A 16,452-nucleotide genomic window follows, 5' to 3' on the forward strand; every position below is an offset into this window, starting at 1 on the left:
CCTTCAAGAAAGGCACAAGGTAAGGTTGAGGTGAAGAATTAAGTTCCCGGTACAACCTACTGGTGAAGTCTTCTGCTTCAATCTTTCCATCCTATGAAACACATGTCAAATTTAGGGAATAAATCACAATACTAAATTTTCATACGTTTAAACTCACAAATAAAGATACTGTAATGTGTGGTAATTCACAGCAACATTACAGAACTTTCTTTCATTAATTAAATTGAACAGTCTTTTTATTAATTCATTTAAATATCTGTTTGTTTAAGGGTGACACCTTATGGACTTTACTAAAATGAGAAAGGGACTGCTGGATAAGTCAAAAGTTGGGAAGGAGGAGAAACCCGCCAGAGTTCTTTTTTAATCCACAGATCAGTATCATAACCTAAACCCGTGATGGCGAAGCTATGGCATACGTGCCACAGATGGCACGCAGCGCCCTCTCTGTGGGCATGTGAGCTGTCACCCCAGTTCAGCTCTGCCGCGCTTGCATGCACACCTCCCACCTGCCAGTTGGTCGTCAGGTCTCTGCCGTGCATGCAGGGTGGTGGGGTGCATACAGGGGGTCGTGCACGAATGTGGGAGGCACATGCATGGGGGCGCGTAGACATGTGGGGGGGCAGGGGGCACACAGGGGGTGTGCTCATGTGCAGGAGGTGCATGTGCATTGCATTTTGGGGGTTCAAGCATGTGCATATCCATGCACGCTTTGGACAAGCGGTCCGGAAAAGGTTAGCCATCACTGATCTAAGCAAATCTCACAATGTAACCCATAAAACTTTCAAGATTTGGCTCTTCCAAGAAACTATTTAAGATTTAGGATTAGATTTAGGGTTAGGGTTTTAAAAAATGTATTCTTTAATCAATATTGTGATTTAATTTTACTTTTAAAGAATATTCTTGTTTCCACAACATTGCTTACAATCACATGATCTAAACCAGGGTTGCAATAATTATTTGAACAGATCCTCTTACCAGCAAGTTCTGGACTAGCTCTTTCACATTAGCTGCAGTTTCCGTCGACTGCTTTCCAGAAGAGGCCAGTTTTATTAGCGTTGAGAGAAAATTCTTGCATTTCTTCACATTTTCCATGGTTTCCTATTAAAACAAATAAGATAAAACAGGTCAGCTTTTTTTTTTTTTAAACGCAAGATAGAAGAAAAAAAACAGGCTCTGAGATCTAAAAGGGTGACTGAATAATCAACTTGAGAAAACTTGTGTGCAGTTCTTTGATCCTCAAACCATTTGCAAAGGTTTGAAGTGAGTAAATTTAATAGTAAACAAAAAACCCCCACCTCCACGAGCATTTAAATAGGCAATATATTTCTTTTACAAAATTACCAATTGTAGATTTTGCTTATACACATAGTGTTGTGGCCCAGCAGGAGCCGTTGGAGCTGCCACCAGACTCCGACAGCGAGGGGCCCTATGAGTCGGCTCTGGAGGATATGGAGGACCCTGGACAGGGTTCCGACTCCGAGCAGGGCGCCGAGAGGCTGGTTGGCCACCAGGAAGCGCCTGAGCCTTGGACCAGTGGGGAGGAGACAAGGGAGTGTGATCCTGATGTCAGCAGTGAGTTGTTCCTGGATGCCCGGCACCAAAGAGCTAATAGGCGTCAGGAACAGTTGCGCAAGTACAGGAGGTAATTGCACTCAGCTGGTGGTAATTAGGCTCCTCTCCAGACTATAAAAGGACTGCTTGGATGCCCCTTTTGCAGAAGTCAACGCAGGAACTAATGTTGGAGAACATTATTGTGAGCTTGGCAGGCTGGATTGCTGCCATGGTTTATCTGTGCTGGATTGCTGCCCAAGCTTGTCTGTGCCGGTTTGCTGCCGAGAACCTGTCTGTCTGTTAATTAAATGCCGTAACTTATCTTTCACTCGGAGTGTGTTGGTGTGGGACGAGGGGGGTCAGAACACATAGTAGGTCATTTTAGTGAAGAATTTAGCACCCAAGTAACTTTTATATTCGCTCCCATTGGCATTTATAGCCTCACAACATTCAGGTAGTCCTTGAATAACAACTGTTCCATTTAGTGTCCTTTCAAAGTTGCAGTGGGGGGCTGAATAATGATTTATAACTTGGTCCTCACACTTACAATTATTGCAGCGTCCCCACGGTCAGGGATCAAAATTTGGGCGCTTAGCAATCAGCATGTATTTACAATAACGGCAGTGTCATGTGATCGTCATTTGCCAGTCAATTTCCAACAAGCACAGTCAATGGTGGAAGCAGGATTCACTTAATGTCTACATAATTCACTTAACAACTGCAGTGATTCGCTTAACAACTGGGAATAAAGGTCATAGAATCAGGTGCGACTCACTTAGCAGCCCCTTGCTTAGTAACGGAACTCCGGTTCCCAATTGTGGTTGTAAATCAAGGACTACCTGACTTAGAGACTGTACTTTCATACTTGGAAAGTATGTCATAATCTATAGCAGTGGCCCACAACCCTTTGGGCACCAGGGACTGGTTCTGTGGAGAGAGGTTTTTCCGTGGACCGGAGGAGGTGTGGCTTCAACATGCTGCCTGCAACTCACGGATGGGGCTTCGCTTGTTTGCATAGCCCGGTTTCTGGCATGCCACAGGCTGGTATGGGTCCATGGACTGGGGGGTTGGAGACCCCTGGTCTATAGGACTCTACCAATAGTCTCACATTCCATTTATTTGAGGGGAGATTCTGTTCTTGGTGAGCTAACAAGAACAGCCTTTTTGCCTTGCAGCAAATAGCAATCAGCGTCTTACTGTAGCCGCAGTGGAGGTTGCTGTGGCTCCTTGCACCGTCCTTTGAGGGGTTCCAGTCTGCACAGCAGTCGCTGTTCCTAATGCTGTTGTTTGTGCAGGACTACCCAGAACAATCTGAGGCTGCAACACAAAGATATTAGATTGGAGGTGGGGAGGGAGAAGAGGAAGGAAGAGAAATAAGAGTGAATTCATTACGATCAGATTGTCTTCCGTGGTCGATCTCCCAAAACAGATACTGCTCTTTAGACACCGTTTAAATGCTGTTTAAAAGAAGGGCCGCCAGGTGGCACAAAATCCCATGCATTCAACTGAAAACCCTGGAAGTGGATTTTAAAAAGTGCTGCTTAAAAAAAAAGGAGGTGGTGATAGAATTTGCACATAGAAGTGTGTAAGCCATTGATTACACCTCACTGCTAGAGCCACTAAACTTGTTTCCCTTTTGCTTCTTAAGAATTGTCCCCAATTGTGGGTCTGCTGGGCAAGCAAGCACGTATGACACATTAAGCATGGACGGGGAAGGTGGGTGGTAGGTGGGAATGTTTGCTGCCACGTCCCAACAGTAGCCTAAAAGGGTAACTTTTAACCACAATTTACAAAGGGAGGCACAAAAATGTATTGGGTAGTTTAAAATATATTAATTAAGGGAAGAACTGAAACGTATTTCCAGCTTCCTTTGCCTCTTCAATGGGTTTACTGCCGGACAACTATTGAAAGTCCAAATATCACAAAATAACTAATTTACAAGCATTAATCTAAACCATTTGCAACATTAGATACATTAAATACATTTTAAAAGGGAGGTATCTTGCTTAGATATATGGCAACAGAGGATAGATAAATATTAAGTAGGCGATAGCCATGAAGACACAATAATCATTGCATTAACCAGATGCAGACAGACAAATCCAAGTTTGTTATTTCTCCCAAAGTTTTCAAGCTTGTAATCGATCGGGAATATTTTCTGTTGAGCTTTATCTATTGTGAACAATATCCAAATGTGCGAACTTATGCTAGCTAAATCCCAAGATTTGGTGATTTTCTGTAATTTAAAAGCAAATATTTAAGAGAAGTTTCTGGAATATTACTTGCAATGTGTATGGAATTCCAGCTGTAAGAAAATATTACAAATCTGAGATTATATTCCAATAAAGTGCCCAACAATCCTGATCAGAGTCCCCAATGTCTTCAGAGAAGGTTGTGACTTTTATCGATCAAGAAACCTTACAAAGTTTCCAATGAATCTACTTGTTCGGGGATTCACTACTATTTCAAGAAGTCAACTGCAATCCTTTGTATATGGCTCAATAGCAAACCCATTTTGTACAGTATGACTCATCAACCTATTTGGGAGAAGGACCCCTAATCTCACCGAGGCTTCAGCGCACATAGAAGCCTGTCTATAGAGATTCTTAGTCATCCAGGTCACGATTGTCTCAAGGGTGTTTTTCAAAAGGCAACTGGACTTTGTTTTCTCCTTGAGGAAGAAGTAGTAGTTTCGCTTCTCATCCAAGAAGCTTCAACAGTTGTGGGGATGACTTATCCTTCCATCCCCCACCCCCCCATCCAGTATCAACTGATGAAGCTTCTTGGATGAGAAGCAAAACGTCTTCTTCTTCCTCCTCCTCTAGGAAAACATAGGCCAGTTGCCTTTTGGAAAAGCACCTTTGAGATATAGAAGCTCATATTGCTTGTAGGCAGTAATGAATAATAATGAAGTGGTGAAGAGCATGTGTTGGTTTTCTCATCTTCCTTTGTTTTCAGAAAGATGACCGCTACCCTAAGTGCATCACAGTACTTGGCTAATTGTTCCCTTCAGTAGAGCAGAGCAGAGAAGGAATAGGAATAGGAATGAGAGGAGAGGAGAGGAGAGGGGAGGGGAGGGGAGGGGAGAGGAAAGGAGAGGAGAGATAGGAATGAGAAGAGAAGACAAGAGAAGACGAGAGAAGAGGCAAGAATAGGAATAGGAATGAGAAGAGAAGAGATAGCAATCGGAATAGGAATAGGAATAAGAATAAGAATAGGAATGAGAGGAGAGGAGAGGGGAGGGGAGGGGAGGGGAGAGGAAAGGAAAGGAGAGATAGGAATGAGAAGAGAAGACAAGAGAAGACGAGAGAAGAGGCAGGAATAGGAATAGGAATGAGAAGAGAAGAGATAGCAATCGGAATAGAAATAGGAATAAGAATAAGAATAGGAATGAGAGGAGAGGAGAGATAGGAATGAGAAGAGAAGACAAGAGAAGACGAGAGAAGAGGCAGGAATAGGAATGAGAAGAGAAGAGAAGAGATAGCAATAGGAATAGGAATAGGAATAAGAATAAGAATAGGAATGAGAAGAGAGGAGAGGAGAGTGGAAGAGAAGGGAGAAGAGATAGGAATGAGAAGAGAAGACAGAGAAGAGGCAGGAATAGGAATGAGAAGAGAAGACAAAATAAGACAAGACAAGAGAAGAGAAGAGAAGAGAAGAGGCAGGAATAGGAATAGGAATGAGAAGAGAAAAGAAGAGAAGAGAAAGGAATAGGAATGAGAAGAGAAGACAAAATAAGACAAGACAAGACAAGAGAAGAGGCAGGAATAGGAATAGGAATGAGAAGAGAAGACAAAATAAGACAAGACAAGAGAAGAGAAGAGGCAGGAATAGGAATAGGAATGAGAAGATAAAAGAAGAGAAGAGAAGAGAAGAGAAGAGAAAGGAATAGGAATGAGAAGAGAAGACAAAATAAGACAAGACAAGACAAGAGAAGAGGCAGGAATAGGAATAGGAATAGGAATGAGAAGAGAAGACAAAATAAGACAAGACAAGAGAAGAGAAGAGGCAGGAATAGGAATAGGAATGAGAAGAGAAAAGAAGAGAAGAGAAGAGAAAGGAATAGGAATGAGAAGAGAAGACAATAAGACAAGAGAAGAGAAGAGGCAGGAATAGGAATAGGAATAGGAATAGGAATGAGAAGAGAAGAGAAGAGAAGAGAAGAGAAGAGAAGAGAAGAGAAGAGAAGAGAAGAGAAGAGAAAGGAATAGGAATAGGAGTGGAATGGAATGGAATGGAATGGAATGAGAAATAGAATTTAGAATTAGAATTTAGAATAGGATTCTTTATTGACCAAATGTGATCAGACAAACAAGGAATTTGTCCCGGGTGCATAAGCTCTCAGTGTCATATAAACAGCAAATAATAGGTCATAGGTCATAATCACAGTTACCATCATTAATCATAAGTTACAAACAACAATGGATTAATCATAAGAAACCAGTAGGAGTAGGAGTATTTATAATAGTATTATGATAGTATCGGAAGGAATATCAGCTGTCTTTAAAAACAAAAATAAAGCCACTTACCTGGACTACAGGCGGCCTCTGTAACGTTGTTGTGGGTTGTACAGTTGTCTGTGCCTGAGACACTTGTTTGATTATAGTGGTTGGTGCTACCTGCCGAGCAATTATAGGAGTTCCCGGTGCCTGGAAAAGGTACATTCACCAAAAAGCAGTTAAATATAATTAAATAAAGGAGGAGTCACAAAGTAATTTAGCAGAAGGAGGGGCGGGGAGAAGGGTGTTTTGTGAAATAACTTGTGCGCTTTCTCCAGCTGCTTCTCCTTCAAAGTATGTCTACAGTCTGATTCAGTCATTGCTAACTGCTATCTGATTTGTATTCCTCATTTCGAAAACGTGGTTTTTGACATTTTTCACTGATGTTTAAAAACAAATCCTTGCATATAAAAATCTGCCTGCGAACCCACAATCATACAGAGCATTACAATTTGGCAAGCTAATTTTTTTTCCCCTACTGGGATTCCAGAGGTCACTGAATAAATATTTTTCGTTAAATACAATTAATATAATAATAAGCATACTGAGAACAGAGAGCCGCTACATTCAAAGGTGCATTGAGTGTTATTGTGGTGATGAGGACAAAGTGGCTTATGACAGTTTTTGTTAAGTTGTGATGATGTCACAAATGGGCTCTTAGATAGGATCTAGAAAAAAAGAGGATTGGAAGAATAAAGCCATCAGGAAGAATTCCAGCCCGCTAGGAAAACTACAAATTAAAAAGTAAACAGAGAAGCAGACCTGTAGTATAATTCTCCTATTACAGTTGTATGCTGCCCGAAGTCACTTTTGGCAGCTTTATAAAAATGTTAAACAAACAAGCAAATAGAGGTAGTTCTCAACTTACAACCACAATTTGAAGTGGAACGTTTAAGTGAGTTGTACCTGATTTTATGTCCTTCTTTGCTATGGTCATTAAGCTTCCCCCATCATGTTTACTTGGTAGAAAGCCCCTTAGAAAGGTTGCAAATACAATCAAGTGACCTGGGATACTGCAACTGCCGTAAATGCATGTGGGTTGCCCAAATTTTGATCACATGATTGTAGGGACGGCTGTGATAGTCAAAAGTATAAGGATTGGTCATAAGTCACTTTTTTTTACCTCTGTCATAATTTTGAACGGACGTTAAACAAGTAGTTGTTAAGTTGAGGAGTGCCTGTTTATAAAAATAATTCTAACACCAAAATTGAAATGGCAAGTTGCAAAGAGACCCTAAGAAGGTAAAATCAAAATCAAGATGTAATTGGAGTAAAATTTGAATGAGGCAATGTGAACGATTGCTGGAATATTTCAACATTATATTCTGCAAAATCAAATCACAAAACCTCTGTCTTAAAATGCAAGGCCAAAGCTGATTTCATTTCAGAAATGCTGCCTTTTATTCTGAGACCCTAAAGCTGTCAATTTGAGTTTGATGGACATAAAGCACTTTTCCAGGCTGCAAGAAGTGTGATGGCCTTAATATTAAGTAAGGATGCTATTATTTTATATGAATAATATAAAAGCTATATATACTCAAAGTGCAACCAGCTCAGGCACAACTGGGAAACAGAATATAATTAATTATTAAAGGCAAAACTCTCAGCTAGGTACTTAAAGTGATCTGCCCAGCTTCCATCCCCATCTCAAATTCTTTCAACTGCTTGTGTCCCTATGATAGGGCCACATACGCCGGTACCTTTAAAACCTTAAATGTATGGATTTATTTATTTATTTATTTTAAAAAACCTAAACAAAGTACGTAAGTTTTTTATATTTTGCGGACATTTAAAGAAATAGTATTTACTTAAAGAAACTTGGAATGTTAAAAGCAAAGGACAAACATACAAATCAAAAATTAGTCAAAAAACCCCACAAAAAGTCAGGGAATATACACTCAAACTTCCTGATTGCAGGAATTTTGCAAGGTTTAGAAAATGCTCAGCACCAACTAAGTACAAATAGGACTCTTCTGATTATTATTAATTACTATTAATTATTATTCAATATTATCATTATCACTGAAAAGCAATTACAAGATAAATGGGATTGAAGCTTTGATATTCAGTGATCACAGGTTTTTCCTAAGCAGGTACCAAAAGAAAATCAAAATAATCTTAGAAAGTTATTAGGAAATAAAACCTTCAATCTACAGAAACAAATAGCACTTTCTTTTCCCTAGCACGGAAATTTGTAACTCTTTCCTGCCACAATTTCTTTGATTCAGAACTATATGCATATATCATAAACTGAGTTTTTCATCTGTTTAGAAGCAGAAGATATACAGTTCCCTTCACACCTGCATACTTACCTATCTACCTTTCCCCTCCCTCTCTCCCTCTCCCCCTCTCATAGAGACAGAGACAGAGGTAGAGAGAGATGTAGAGATAGGAAACTATCAGGGGAGCATTTCTGAAGCAAGAGATAGTGAAGTAAAATAGGGGAACTACAGTATTTTATTATTCCTTTTAACTTCCCAGAGCTCCTTCCCACTTATTTAAAATTAGAAGCAAAACAATCAAAACCAGGGACTATCAATATATTATTTTTACTTGACAAAATATAAAGTAGTGTATCCTTAAGGACTGATGACAAGAATGGTCATCTTGGAATTTGTTTGATTTCCTTCTAAAAATTATCAGCATTCATTAGAGTAACAAAAACCTTTAAAAGACCTCAATTCTGAAGGATAGAAGTGTTATGAGTTGTTTATTGCTTTTTCAACTGCACAGTATTTAAGTGATTGTATAAAGGAAAAGGAAAAGGAAATAAAAGATGATATATATATATATTTAAAAAAAGACCTCAATTCTAACGGGAGGAAAGAAAAACAGATGGGCGACCTGTGTCAAAATCAAAACAGATAGAGAGCACTAGCCAGAAATATAATCTCCTGGAGATTTCACAGGGTGAAAAAGGTGGGATTTGTCATATAATTACAATCAATCTCAGCATTTATTCTCACACATAAAAAGTTTTTTTAGATATTTTGTAGTCCTTTGCTTATAAGAGAAATGGAAGATTTGGTTTGACAATAATACTGCGCACGCACACAAAATTTGCCTTCACTATTTTGCCACACATTTGGGCACTCCTGTTTGAGACGGAGGCTTTGCTCTTTCTTAATACTGTGTGGGCGGTTAGATTTCGAAGGGAATTACTTTTGGCAGAATTTTGCAGAAGGAACCTAGGTGGATTCCAGCAATCAAGCTGCTTGCTTTCAAGGATAACATTTTGTAATCCACATTGATGAAAACACTGGAAATCTAAGATTTGATTCCTGAAGGACAAGAAGACAAATGCTTGAATATTATAGGGCAGGGCCATATCTGGCTAGCATGGCAAATACCGTATTTTTCAGAGTATAAGACGCACCAAGATTTTGAAGAGGCAAATGAAAAAAAAAGTTTTTGCACTTTGCAGACCTCCCAAAAATGGCCCATTTTTCACAAAAACAGGCCCGTTTTTTGTCAAAAAAAGGGCATGCATAGCTTTTAGGAGGCTCAAGGTTCAAGGTTCATTTTATTTATATTCCCAACGGGACTCAGGGTGGCGCACAAACCCAAGGGAGGGGAAAGGAAACACAAAGAACTACAACAAAAATACAAGGGAATTTAAAACAACCAACAGCCACACAATTCGAGAGGGGAGGGGTACTCATCGACCCCAGGCCTGCCGACACAGCCAGGTTTTAACCGCTTTTCGGAAGGGCTGGAGAGAGGTGAGGGTCCGAATCTCTGCGGGGAGCTCGTTCCAAAGGGCCGGAGCTGCCACAGAGAAGGCCCTCCCCTGGGTAGTGGCCAGATGACATTGGCCAGTAGACGGAACCCGGAGGAGGCCTAATCTGTGTGATCTAATTGGTCTTATGGAGTGCTCCTGGGGCTGGGGGGAGGAGCAAAATTGAGCAAACAATGGCTCATTTCTGCCTTCCCCAGCCCCCAGGAGTACCCTGGAATCCTCCTAAAGGCTATGCATGGCCATTTTGGTGAAGAAGGCAGAGTTTGGGGAGGCAAAAAATGTTGTATTTAGTGTATAAGACGCACCCAGATTTTCAGCCTCTTTTTTGAGGGAAACTCCAAAAAATGCGGTATGCGCTAGTCATTCCCTACTCTAGAGGGCGGATAAATATGGTACTTTTCAAGGGGACGAAAATAGGGTATAGGGCAGAGACTCCTAAGCAGAGCAAGAGTGAAAACAGCCAACTCTGATAATGTCAACCTCCCAAGTAGACCAGATAGGAAACATGACAAGATGAGCAAATTCTATTTTATTATAGAGGCTACCTTAACAGAATCTATAAAGTCTGAAAGTACAAATCTCCCGCCATCTCTTTTTACCCCCTGATTAGTTATGGCAGACTCTTTCTAAGTTTCTTTCTCTGCCCGTTATTTAATTGCGGGCTCCTCCCCCTTTTATCTGAGCGTTCCATAGGCAACACCTCTTCTCCCCATCTTCCAAGGTCATTCTCGCATTCCATCACAGATACCTTCAACATAAGAAAGAATTTAAGGTGTTAACTTTACTTACATTTCTCACGGAACTGACCTGCACAGTCGAGAGCTGGACCGGAGAAGCACTGGTAGATGTGGCAGGGCGAGGAGTCATGGTCGTTTGAGACTGGGACTGTGCATGGGCTTGGGCTTGCATTTGCGCCAAAGCATGTTGAGGGATCATCAGCAGCTGGCCACTCTCACTACGTACAATGACCATGCCTAACAGAAAACAGAGAGAGCACCCATCAGAGTTGGTCTGAAAAAGAAAATCAACCCCAGCTGAGAAGGAAGGAAGATGCAAGAAACATCACTGAAGGCGCTCGGAGAAACGTTTTGATCGAGAGGCTAAAAGGGGTTACTTGCCCTTTAAACGTAATACTTCACCTTGTAATTTGCAAGCAAATGGCATTTATGTAGAAAGCCAGCATACAAAATTTATTTTGACCCAGTTTCAACAAAGATTAAAAGCTGCTGGACAGCTCTTAGAACAAAAACAGAAATTTCCTTCAACAAAGCTTCTGTTGATGCATTCTTGAGTTTCAGTGAGCGGCAATATTGGTCAACACAACTCTCTCGATCACTTCTCTCCTATCTGCAGCAAAATAAGTCCTAGAGTCATTTAAAAGGTAAAATACATGTATGAACACCTAAAACTTTGCAAACCAAATGGTTACTAGAGAGGTCTTTTTGGAAAAATGCATCTCTAAATAAGATCCTTCCTTCAAAATGCCCAACCTAATGTACCTGTGGATCACCCCTATTAATTGCATAATGATGACACAAGATAGCATTAAGTTGAGGAATGGTTGAAAAATCTTAATGTGGGTAAAAGGTAAAGGTTCCCCTTGCACATATGTGCTAGTTGTTTCCAACTCTAGGGGGCAGTGCTCATCTTCATTTCAAAGCCAAAGAACCAGTATTGTCTGAAGATGTCTCCGTCATGATGTGGTCGGCATGACCAAATGCGAAAGGTGCAGGGAACGCTGTTACCTTCCCACCAAAGGTGGTTCCTATTTTTCTACTTGCATTTTTACATGTTTCCGAACTGCTAGGTTGGCAGAAGCTGAGACAAGTAACGGGAGCTCACTCCATTATGCGGTGCTAGGGATTCGAACCGCCAAACTGCCAACCTTTCTGACCGACAAGCTCAGCATCTTAGCCACTGAGCCATCACGTCCCATCTTCATGGGGGACAACTTATTTGTTAATAGATTTAAATTCCAATCTTCCATCTACCATGCAGCTGGGTATATTTTGCTGGTTTCACACAAATGTAACAGTGTTTGTCTTGGATTGCTGTCCCACTTTTCCAACACTTTACTCACTTCTGAAAAGAGCAACTGGAGGAAAAATCTCACACTGAGCATGGTTTTACTCAACCAGCCTTAAAAGCCACCAGCCAATTAAGTGCAAGTTTTAGAAAGAGAAACACAAACGGTCTAACTTCTAAATTAATTTTCCATAACAGTTTTAGTCACAAAAGTGGTTATAAAAACCATAACTGCCCTCCAGTGCATCTGTAACAGACGGTGCAGCACTGAATTATATCCCCAAAGAAAAATTAAAGCCTTCCATTCTCTGCTAAGCTTCATAGATCTACAGACTTAGCTAACTTACTACAACAATTATGGGCAGGGAGAAGATTGAAAAACTTAAAAAGTCCATGCAGTGTCTCCAACTCGTAGGAGCAAAACTGGAATACAACAAAATTATTATAGTTAATCCATTTAAATGGAAATAATTTAAAATTGCATATTCGGCTATTACAGACTGAATTATTTTATCCCTTCAAAGCACAGTATATTTCACATGTTCTACACAGAAATAAGTGGCGTATAATGAATTAAAGTACATCAGCGTATGCACAAACAACAATCTAGAATCTTCAAGCAATGGAGAAACTATTCATTTCATGCAGATAACAGTGGCAACAAAATTGGCACCATAAGAATACCTGCTTTCATTTGAAAAATCAAAATATTTTACAATGTAAAAGTTTAATAAGAGAGATAGCTGAATGTTTTGCTAATTTTCTTTTAAAAGTGTGCTTATTGATAGAACTTCTTAGAGAAACTGATGAGTTTAGGTCTTCTTAATTGAAATTGGGTTGGTCTGACAATGCTCCAAGATCAAAACAGCCTCCCTGAAACCTCAACTTGTTTGAAAACACAACAGTCCGTTTTAAGCTTTATAGTGTCATATAGAGGTGTTCCTTGTTTAGCGATTCCTCATTCAAACTTGCAATGCTTGCAGAACAAGAGGTGGTTATGACTGGTCCTCAGAGTTCTGGCCATTGCAGCAACCCCACAGTCACATGATTTTGTGTCATGTGAACCCCACATTCACATGATTATGTGTCATGTGCCAGCTCTTCACCAACAAAGGCAATGGAAAGGCCAGGAGGAAGTCAGAGTTCATGCACTCATGAGGTCTTCACTTAATAACCTGTACAGACCACACTTAACCACAACAACCCAGGACTGATGGAATTGTTGTCACTAAGAGGCATGGTCATGTGGCGTCACACTTTATGACAATACTGGTCCCAGTTGCCATTGTTAACCAAGGACTAGCTATAATATAAGGGTTGGAAGGAACTTTGGAGATCTTCTAATGCTTTGATTCACTATCACAGCCATCCAGCTTCTATTTACACACCACTAACCGGCTATTCATTGTTAAACAACTTTTATTGTTAGGAATTGTTCTCTGGTGTCCCACAGAACTGTTTAATTCCTCTTGAGAGTTATTTATTTATTTATAAGGTTCAATTTCTCTGGCTGACTAGTTGAACATGGGTTATTATTTCTTCCCCTGCTTTCTGAAACAGCTCTAAAAAATCTGTCACAATCGCCTTTCAAATTCTTATCTAATATTGCATTTCCGTATTTATTTTTGCGTATGCAAACCTGCTTTTCACATGTAGCCATTTTTTTTTCCTCCTCTGGACACACTCGTTGTTTAGTCTTTCCCACAGTGCACTCCTGCCACTTCGTGTGTGTGTGTGTGTGTGTGTGTGTGTGTGTGTGTGTGTGTGTCGTTCGTTCTGTGTTCTGTTTTGGAGATTAACCTGGTTCCTTCAAAATTAATTTCATGTCCTGTAGCTTTAAGGTGCTGGAAAAGGGAGGAAGTTTTTTCTTTTTTTCTTACTGTATTCTTGTGTTCTGCTATGCGTGTATTTATTCTCCTATATTCTCCAATATCAAGACAGCCTTCAATACTGGCCAAAAAATAGCCAACATCTTAAGAAACCCCAAAGACAAAATCCAGCTAGAAAACCAAGGAGTCTACGAAATACCATGCAAAATCTACCCTGCAACATACATAGGACAAACGAACAGGAGAATAAATGCATGCATCGCAGAACGCAGTAAGAAAAAAAGAAAAAACTTCCTCCCTTTTCCAGCACCTTAAAGCTACAGGACACGAAAGTAATTTTGAAGGAACCAGGTTAATCTCCAAAACAGAACACTTCAACAAGAGAATAATTATGGAAGCTATCGAAATAGAGAAACACCCCCACAACATGAATAATGGTGACAATATCTCCCACCTACCAGACATCTGGAAACCAGTCCTAGTCAATGAACGAGCCCCACCCACCACCCAAGCCATTACAACACGAAACAACAATGGACACACAGCCAGCACCAATAAGCACCAATCTACCAATCATGATGCAACCACACAACCAATCATTCCACTTACTGAAACAAAGCCAGCACTCCACAACCCCCCACCAAGATTTATAGAAAGATGGCAGCTGCGATCACACTTTAAGCCCAAAACCCAGCCTGAAGATACATATGTATGTATGTATGTATGTATCTATGTGTATGTATGTATGTATGTATATATATATACACACACACACATACATACATACATACACACATACATACACATACATACATACAGACACACATACATACAGACAGACACACACACATACATACATACACATACATAATGTAATGATTTTTTTTTTTAATGAATGAATAGGAAGTTTGCTTTGTAAATTGCTTAACTGCGATTCTCTCGTCTATTTAATCCAGGGGTCCCCAAACTTGGCAACTTTAAGACTGGAGAATTCTAGGAGTTGAAGTCCACAAGTCTTAAAGCTGCCAACTTTGAAGACCTCTGATTTAATCAAACATTTTTATACACCTGATTAATTCCTCTGATCGTTTGCCTCTGTATTTTGTGTATATTCACCAGCCCTGCGTATGCAGCAGGTTCCTGTCTTTATAGGCGTGTGGGCACATTTTTAGAAACTTTCTTCCACACATTTCAGAACTGAAAACTGTGCCAGCTAAAAAAGACTAAATTGTGAAAGGGAGCTTGATGGAGAGAGGGAGGGGGAGAGGAAGGAGGATGTGGAGAGGGAAGGAAAGGGAAGAGAGAGGAGGGATGGGGAGGAGAGGAGGGGAGAGGAGAGGAGAGGAGAGGAGAGGAGAGAAGAGAAGAGAAGAGAAGAGAAGAGAAGAGAAGAGAAGAGAAGAGAAGAGAAGAGAAGAGAAGAGAAGAGAAGAGAAGAGAAGAGAAGATTTGTTTATGGGAAAGGGAAAATACCATGTTTATCATTTTAGGTTTTGAAAACAGTTGCTTTCTAAGCTAAGACCTGCCACAGCAGCAGGGCAAAATTTAATTTGCACGAAGGGACTGCATAGGGCCAGAAATATTGTCTATACAGTGAACCAGGCTCCTTAATTCCGTTACAGAATAAGCTGACGCCCCTCAAGTGTAAAGTAAAAGCATCTCGCAGGCATGGAAAGCCCTTTTAATATAGTCTGCACTTTTGTTGGCCATTGGAACTAAATTTTGCCTAACAAAAAAGCTCAGGTATAATTTGCCAATACTTAAAAATATGTATCTAAATCTTCTACTCTTAAAACTGAAGATATCCTGAAGATATAACGATCCAAACGTACCGCGTTCAGAATTTTCTATTTTGCCACATTTCAAAACCGCAGCTGCTTATTTCTTAAAACAGAGATTAAAACAGCAAGAACAGAACGGCGATTCAGAAAAGTGGAACGAACACGATAGCAGATGCCTGCCCTTTTACTCCAGCAGAACATTACACCAGCATCATTTAAACATCATAGCAGCAATACAGGTAGTCGTCCTCTAGCAACCATAATTGGGACAGGCAACTTGTTAAGCAAACCTGTTCTTAAGTAAACCTGAAACTGTGTTTATGAAGTTTTGATTGAGGTTTCCTTAGCTTTACAGACCTGCAGAGTTCGTAAATATCATCTTTCATCACTGTCATAATTTTGAACAGTCACCAAACAAGTCAGCCACTAAATGGGGACATCCATTCTCTTTCCAATAAGATAGCAATATTCCACTGCTTTTTTTTATACAGAAGCCAAACTGGTTAATCTACGCATGAAAGAATAGAGCAGCACGGCTCTCGTATAAAATATGGCTTTATTCCAGAAACATCTGTACCTTCTAACATCCAATTTTCCTCTGACTTCACAAATTACTGTCACCACCACAATTACCCATTCATAAATACATGTATGTATATACATGCACATTTGATAAAAGGTCACACATTTGGCAGTATATGAAAGCTTATACTATTAGTTTTATACAAATCACTGAAAGAATTCAGTGATAGTTGATATAATGTTAATACACACACACACACACACACACACACACACACACAATGTAACCTCCCCTAAAAGGATTATTTGTTTGTTCCGATCCACCAGAAAAAAATTGCTAATTTTCCTGGAGAAATTCACTACAGTGATTACAGGTAGTCCTTGACTTACAACCACAATTGAGCCCAAATTTTATATTGCTAAGTGAAACATATGTTGAGTTTTGCCCCATTTTACAACTTTTCTTGCCACAGTTAAGTGAATCGTTGCGTTTGTTAAGTTAGTAA

The 16,452-nt window shown here is 40.0% G+C and overlaps 1 protein-coding gene across 4 annotated transcripts in view; it reads right to left on the reverse strand.

The window, feature by feature from the left end:
• TAF4 (TATA-box binding protein associated factor 4) overlaps positions 1-16,452 on the reverse strand; it is a 104,060-nt gene that overhangs the window by 40,409 nt on the left and 47,199 nt on the right. For 3 of the 4 annotated variants that reach the window (XM_087720541.1, XM_087720538.1, XM_087720537.1), the window contains exons 3-7: positions 10,579-10,763; positions 6,081-6,200; positions 2,749-2,868; positions 976-1,098; positions 2-91 (exon numbers count right to left, since the gene is read on the reverse strand). In XM_087720541.1, coding sequence (XP_087576667.1) covers positions 2-91; positions 976-1,098; positions 2,749-2,868; positions 6,081-6,200; positions 10,579-10,763 — 638 coding nt within the window. The remainder of the gene's footprint in view (position 1; positions 92-975; positions 1,099-2,748; positions 2,869-6,080; positions 6,201-10,578; positions 10,764-16,452) is intronic. The other variant, XM_087720540.1, reaches the window with a different exon arrangement.

This window comes from Thamnophis sirtalis, unplaced genomic scaffold (assembly GCF_051295495.1).
Source record: "Thamnophis sirtalis isolate CommonGarterSnake01/CBP01778 unplaced genomic scaffold, rThaSir2_p1.2 scaffold_7, whole genome shotgun sequence".
Lineage (NCBI taxonomy): Eukaryota > Metazoa > Chordata > Lepidosauria > Squamata > Natricidae > Thamnophis > Thamnophis sirtalis.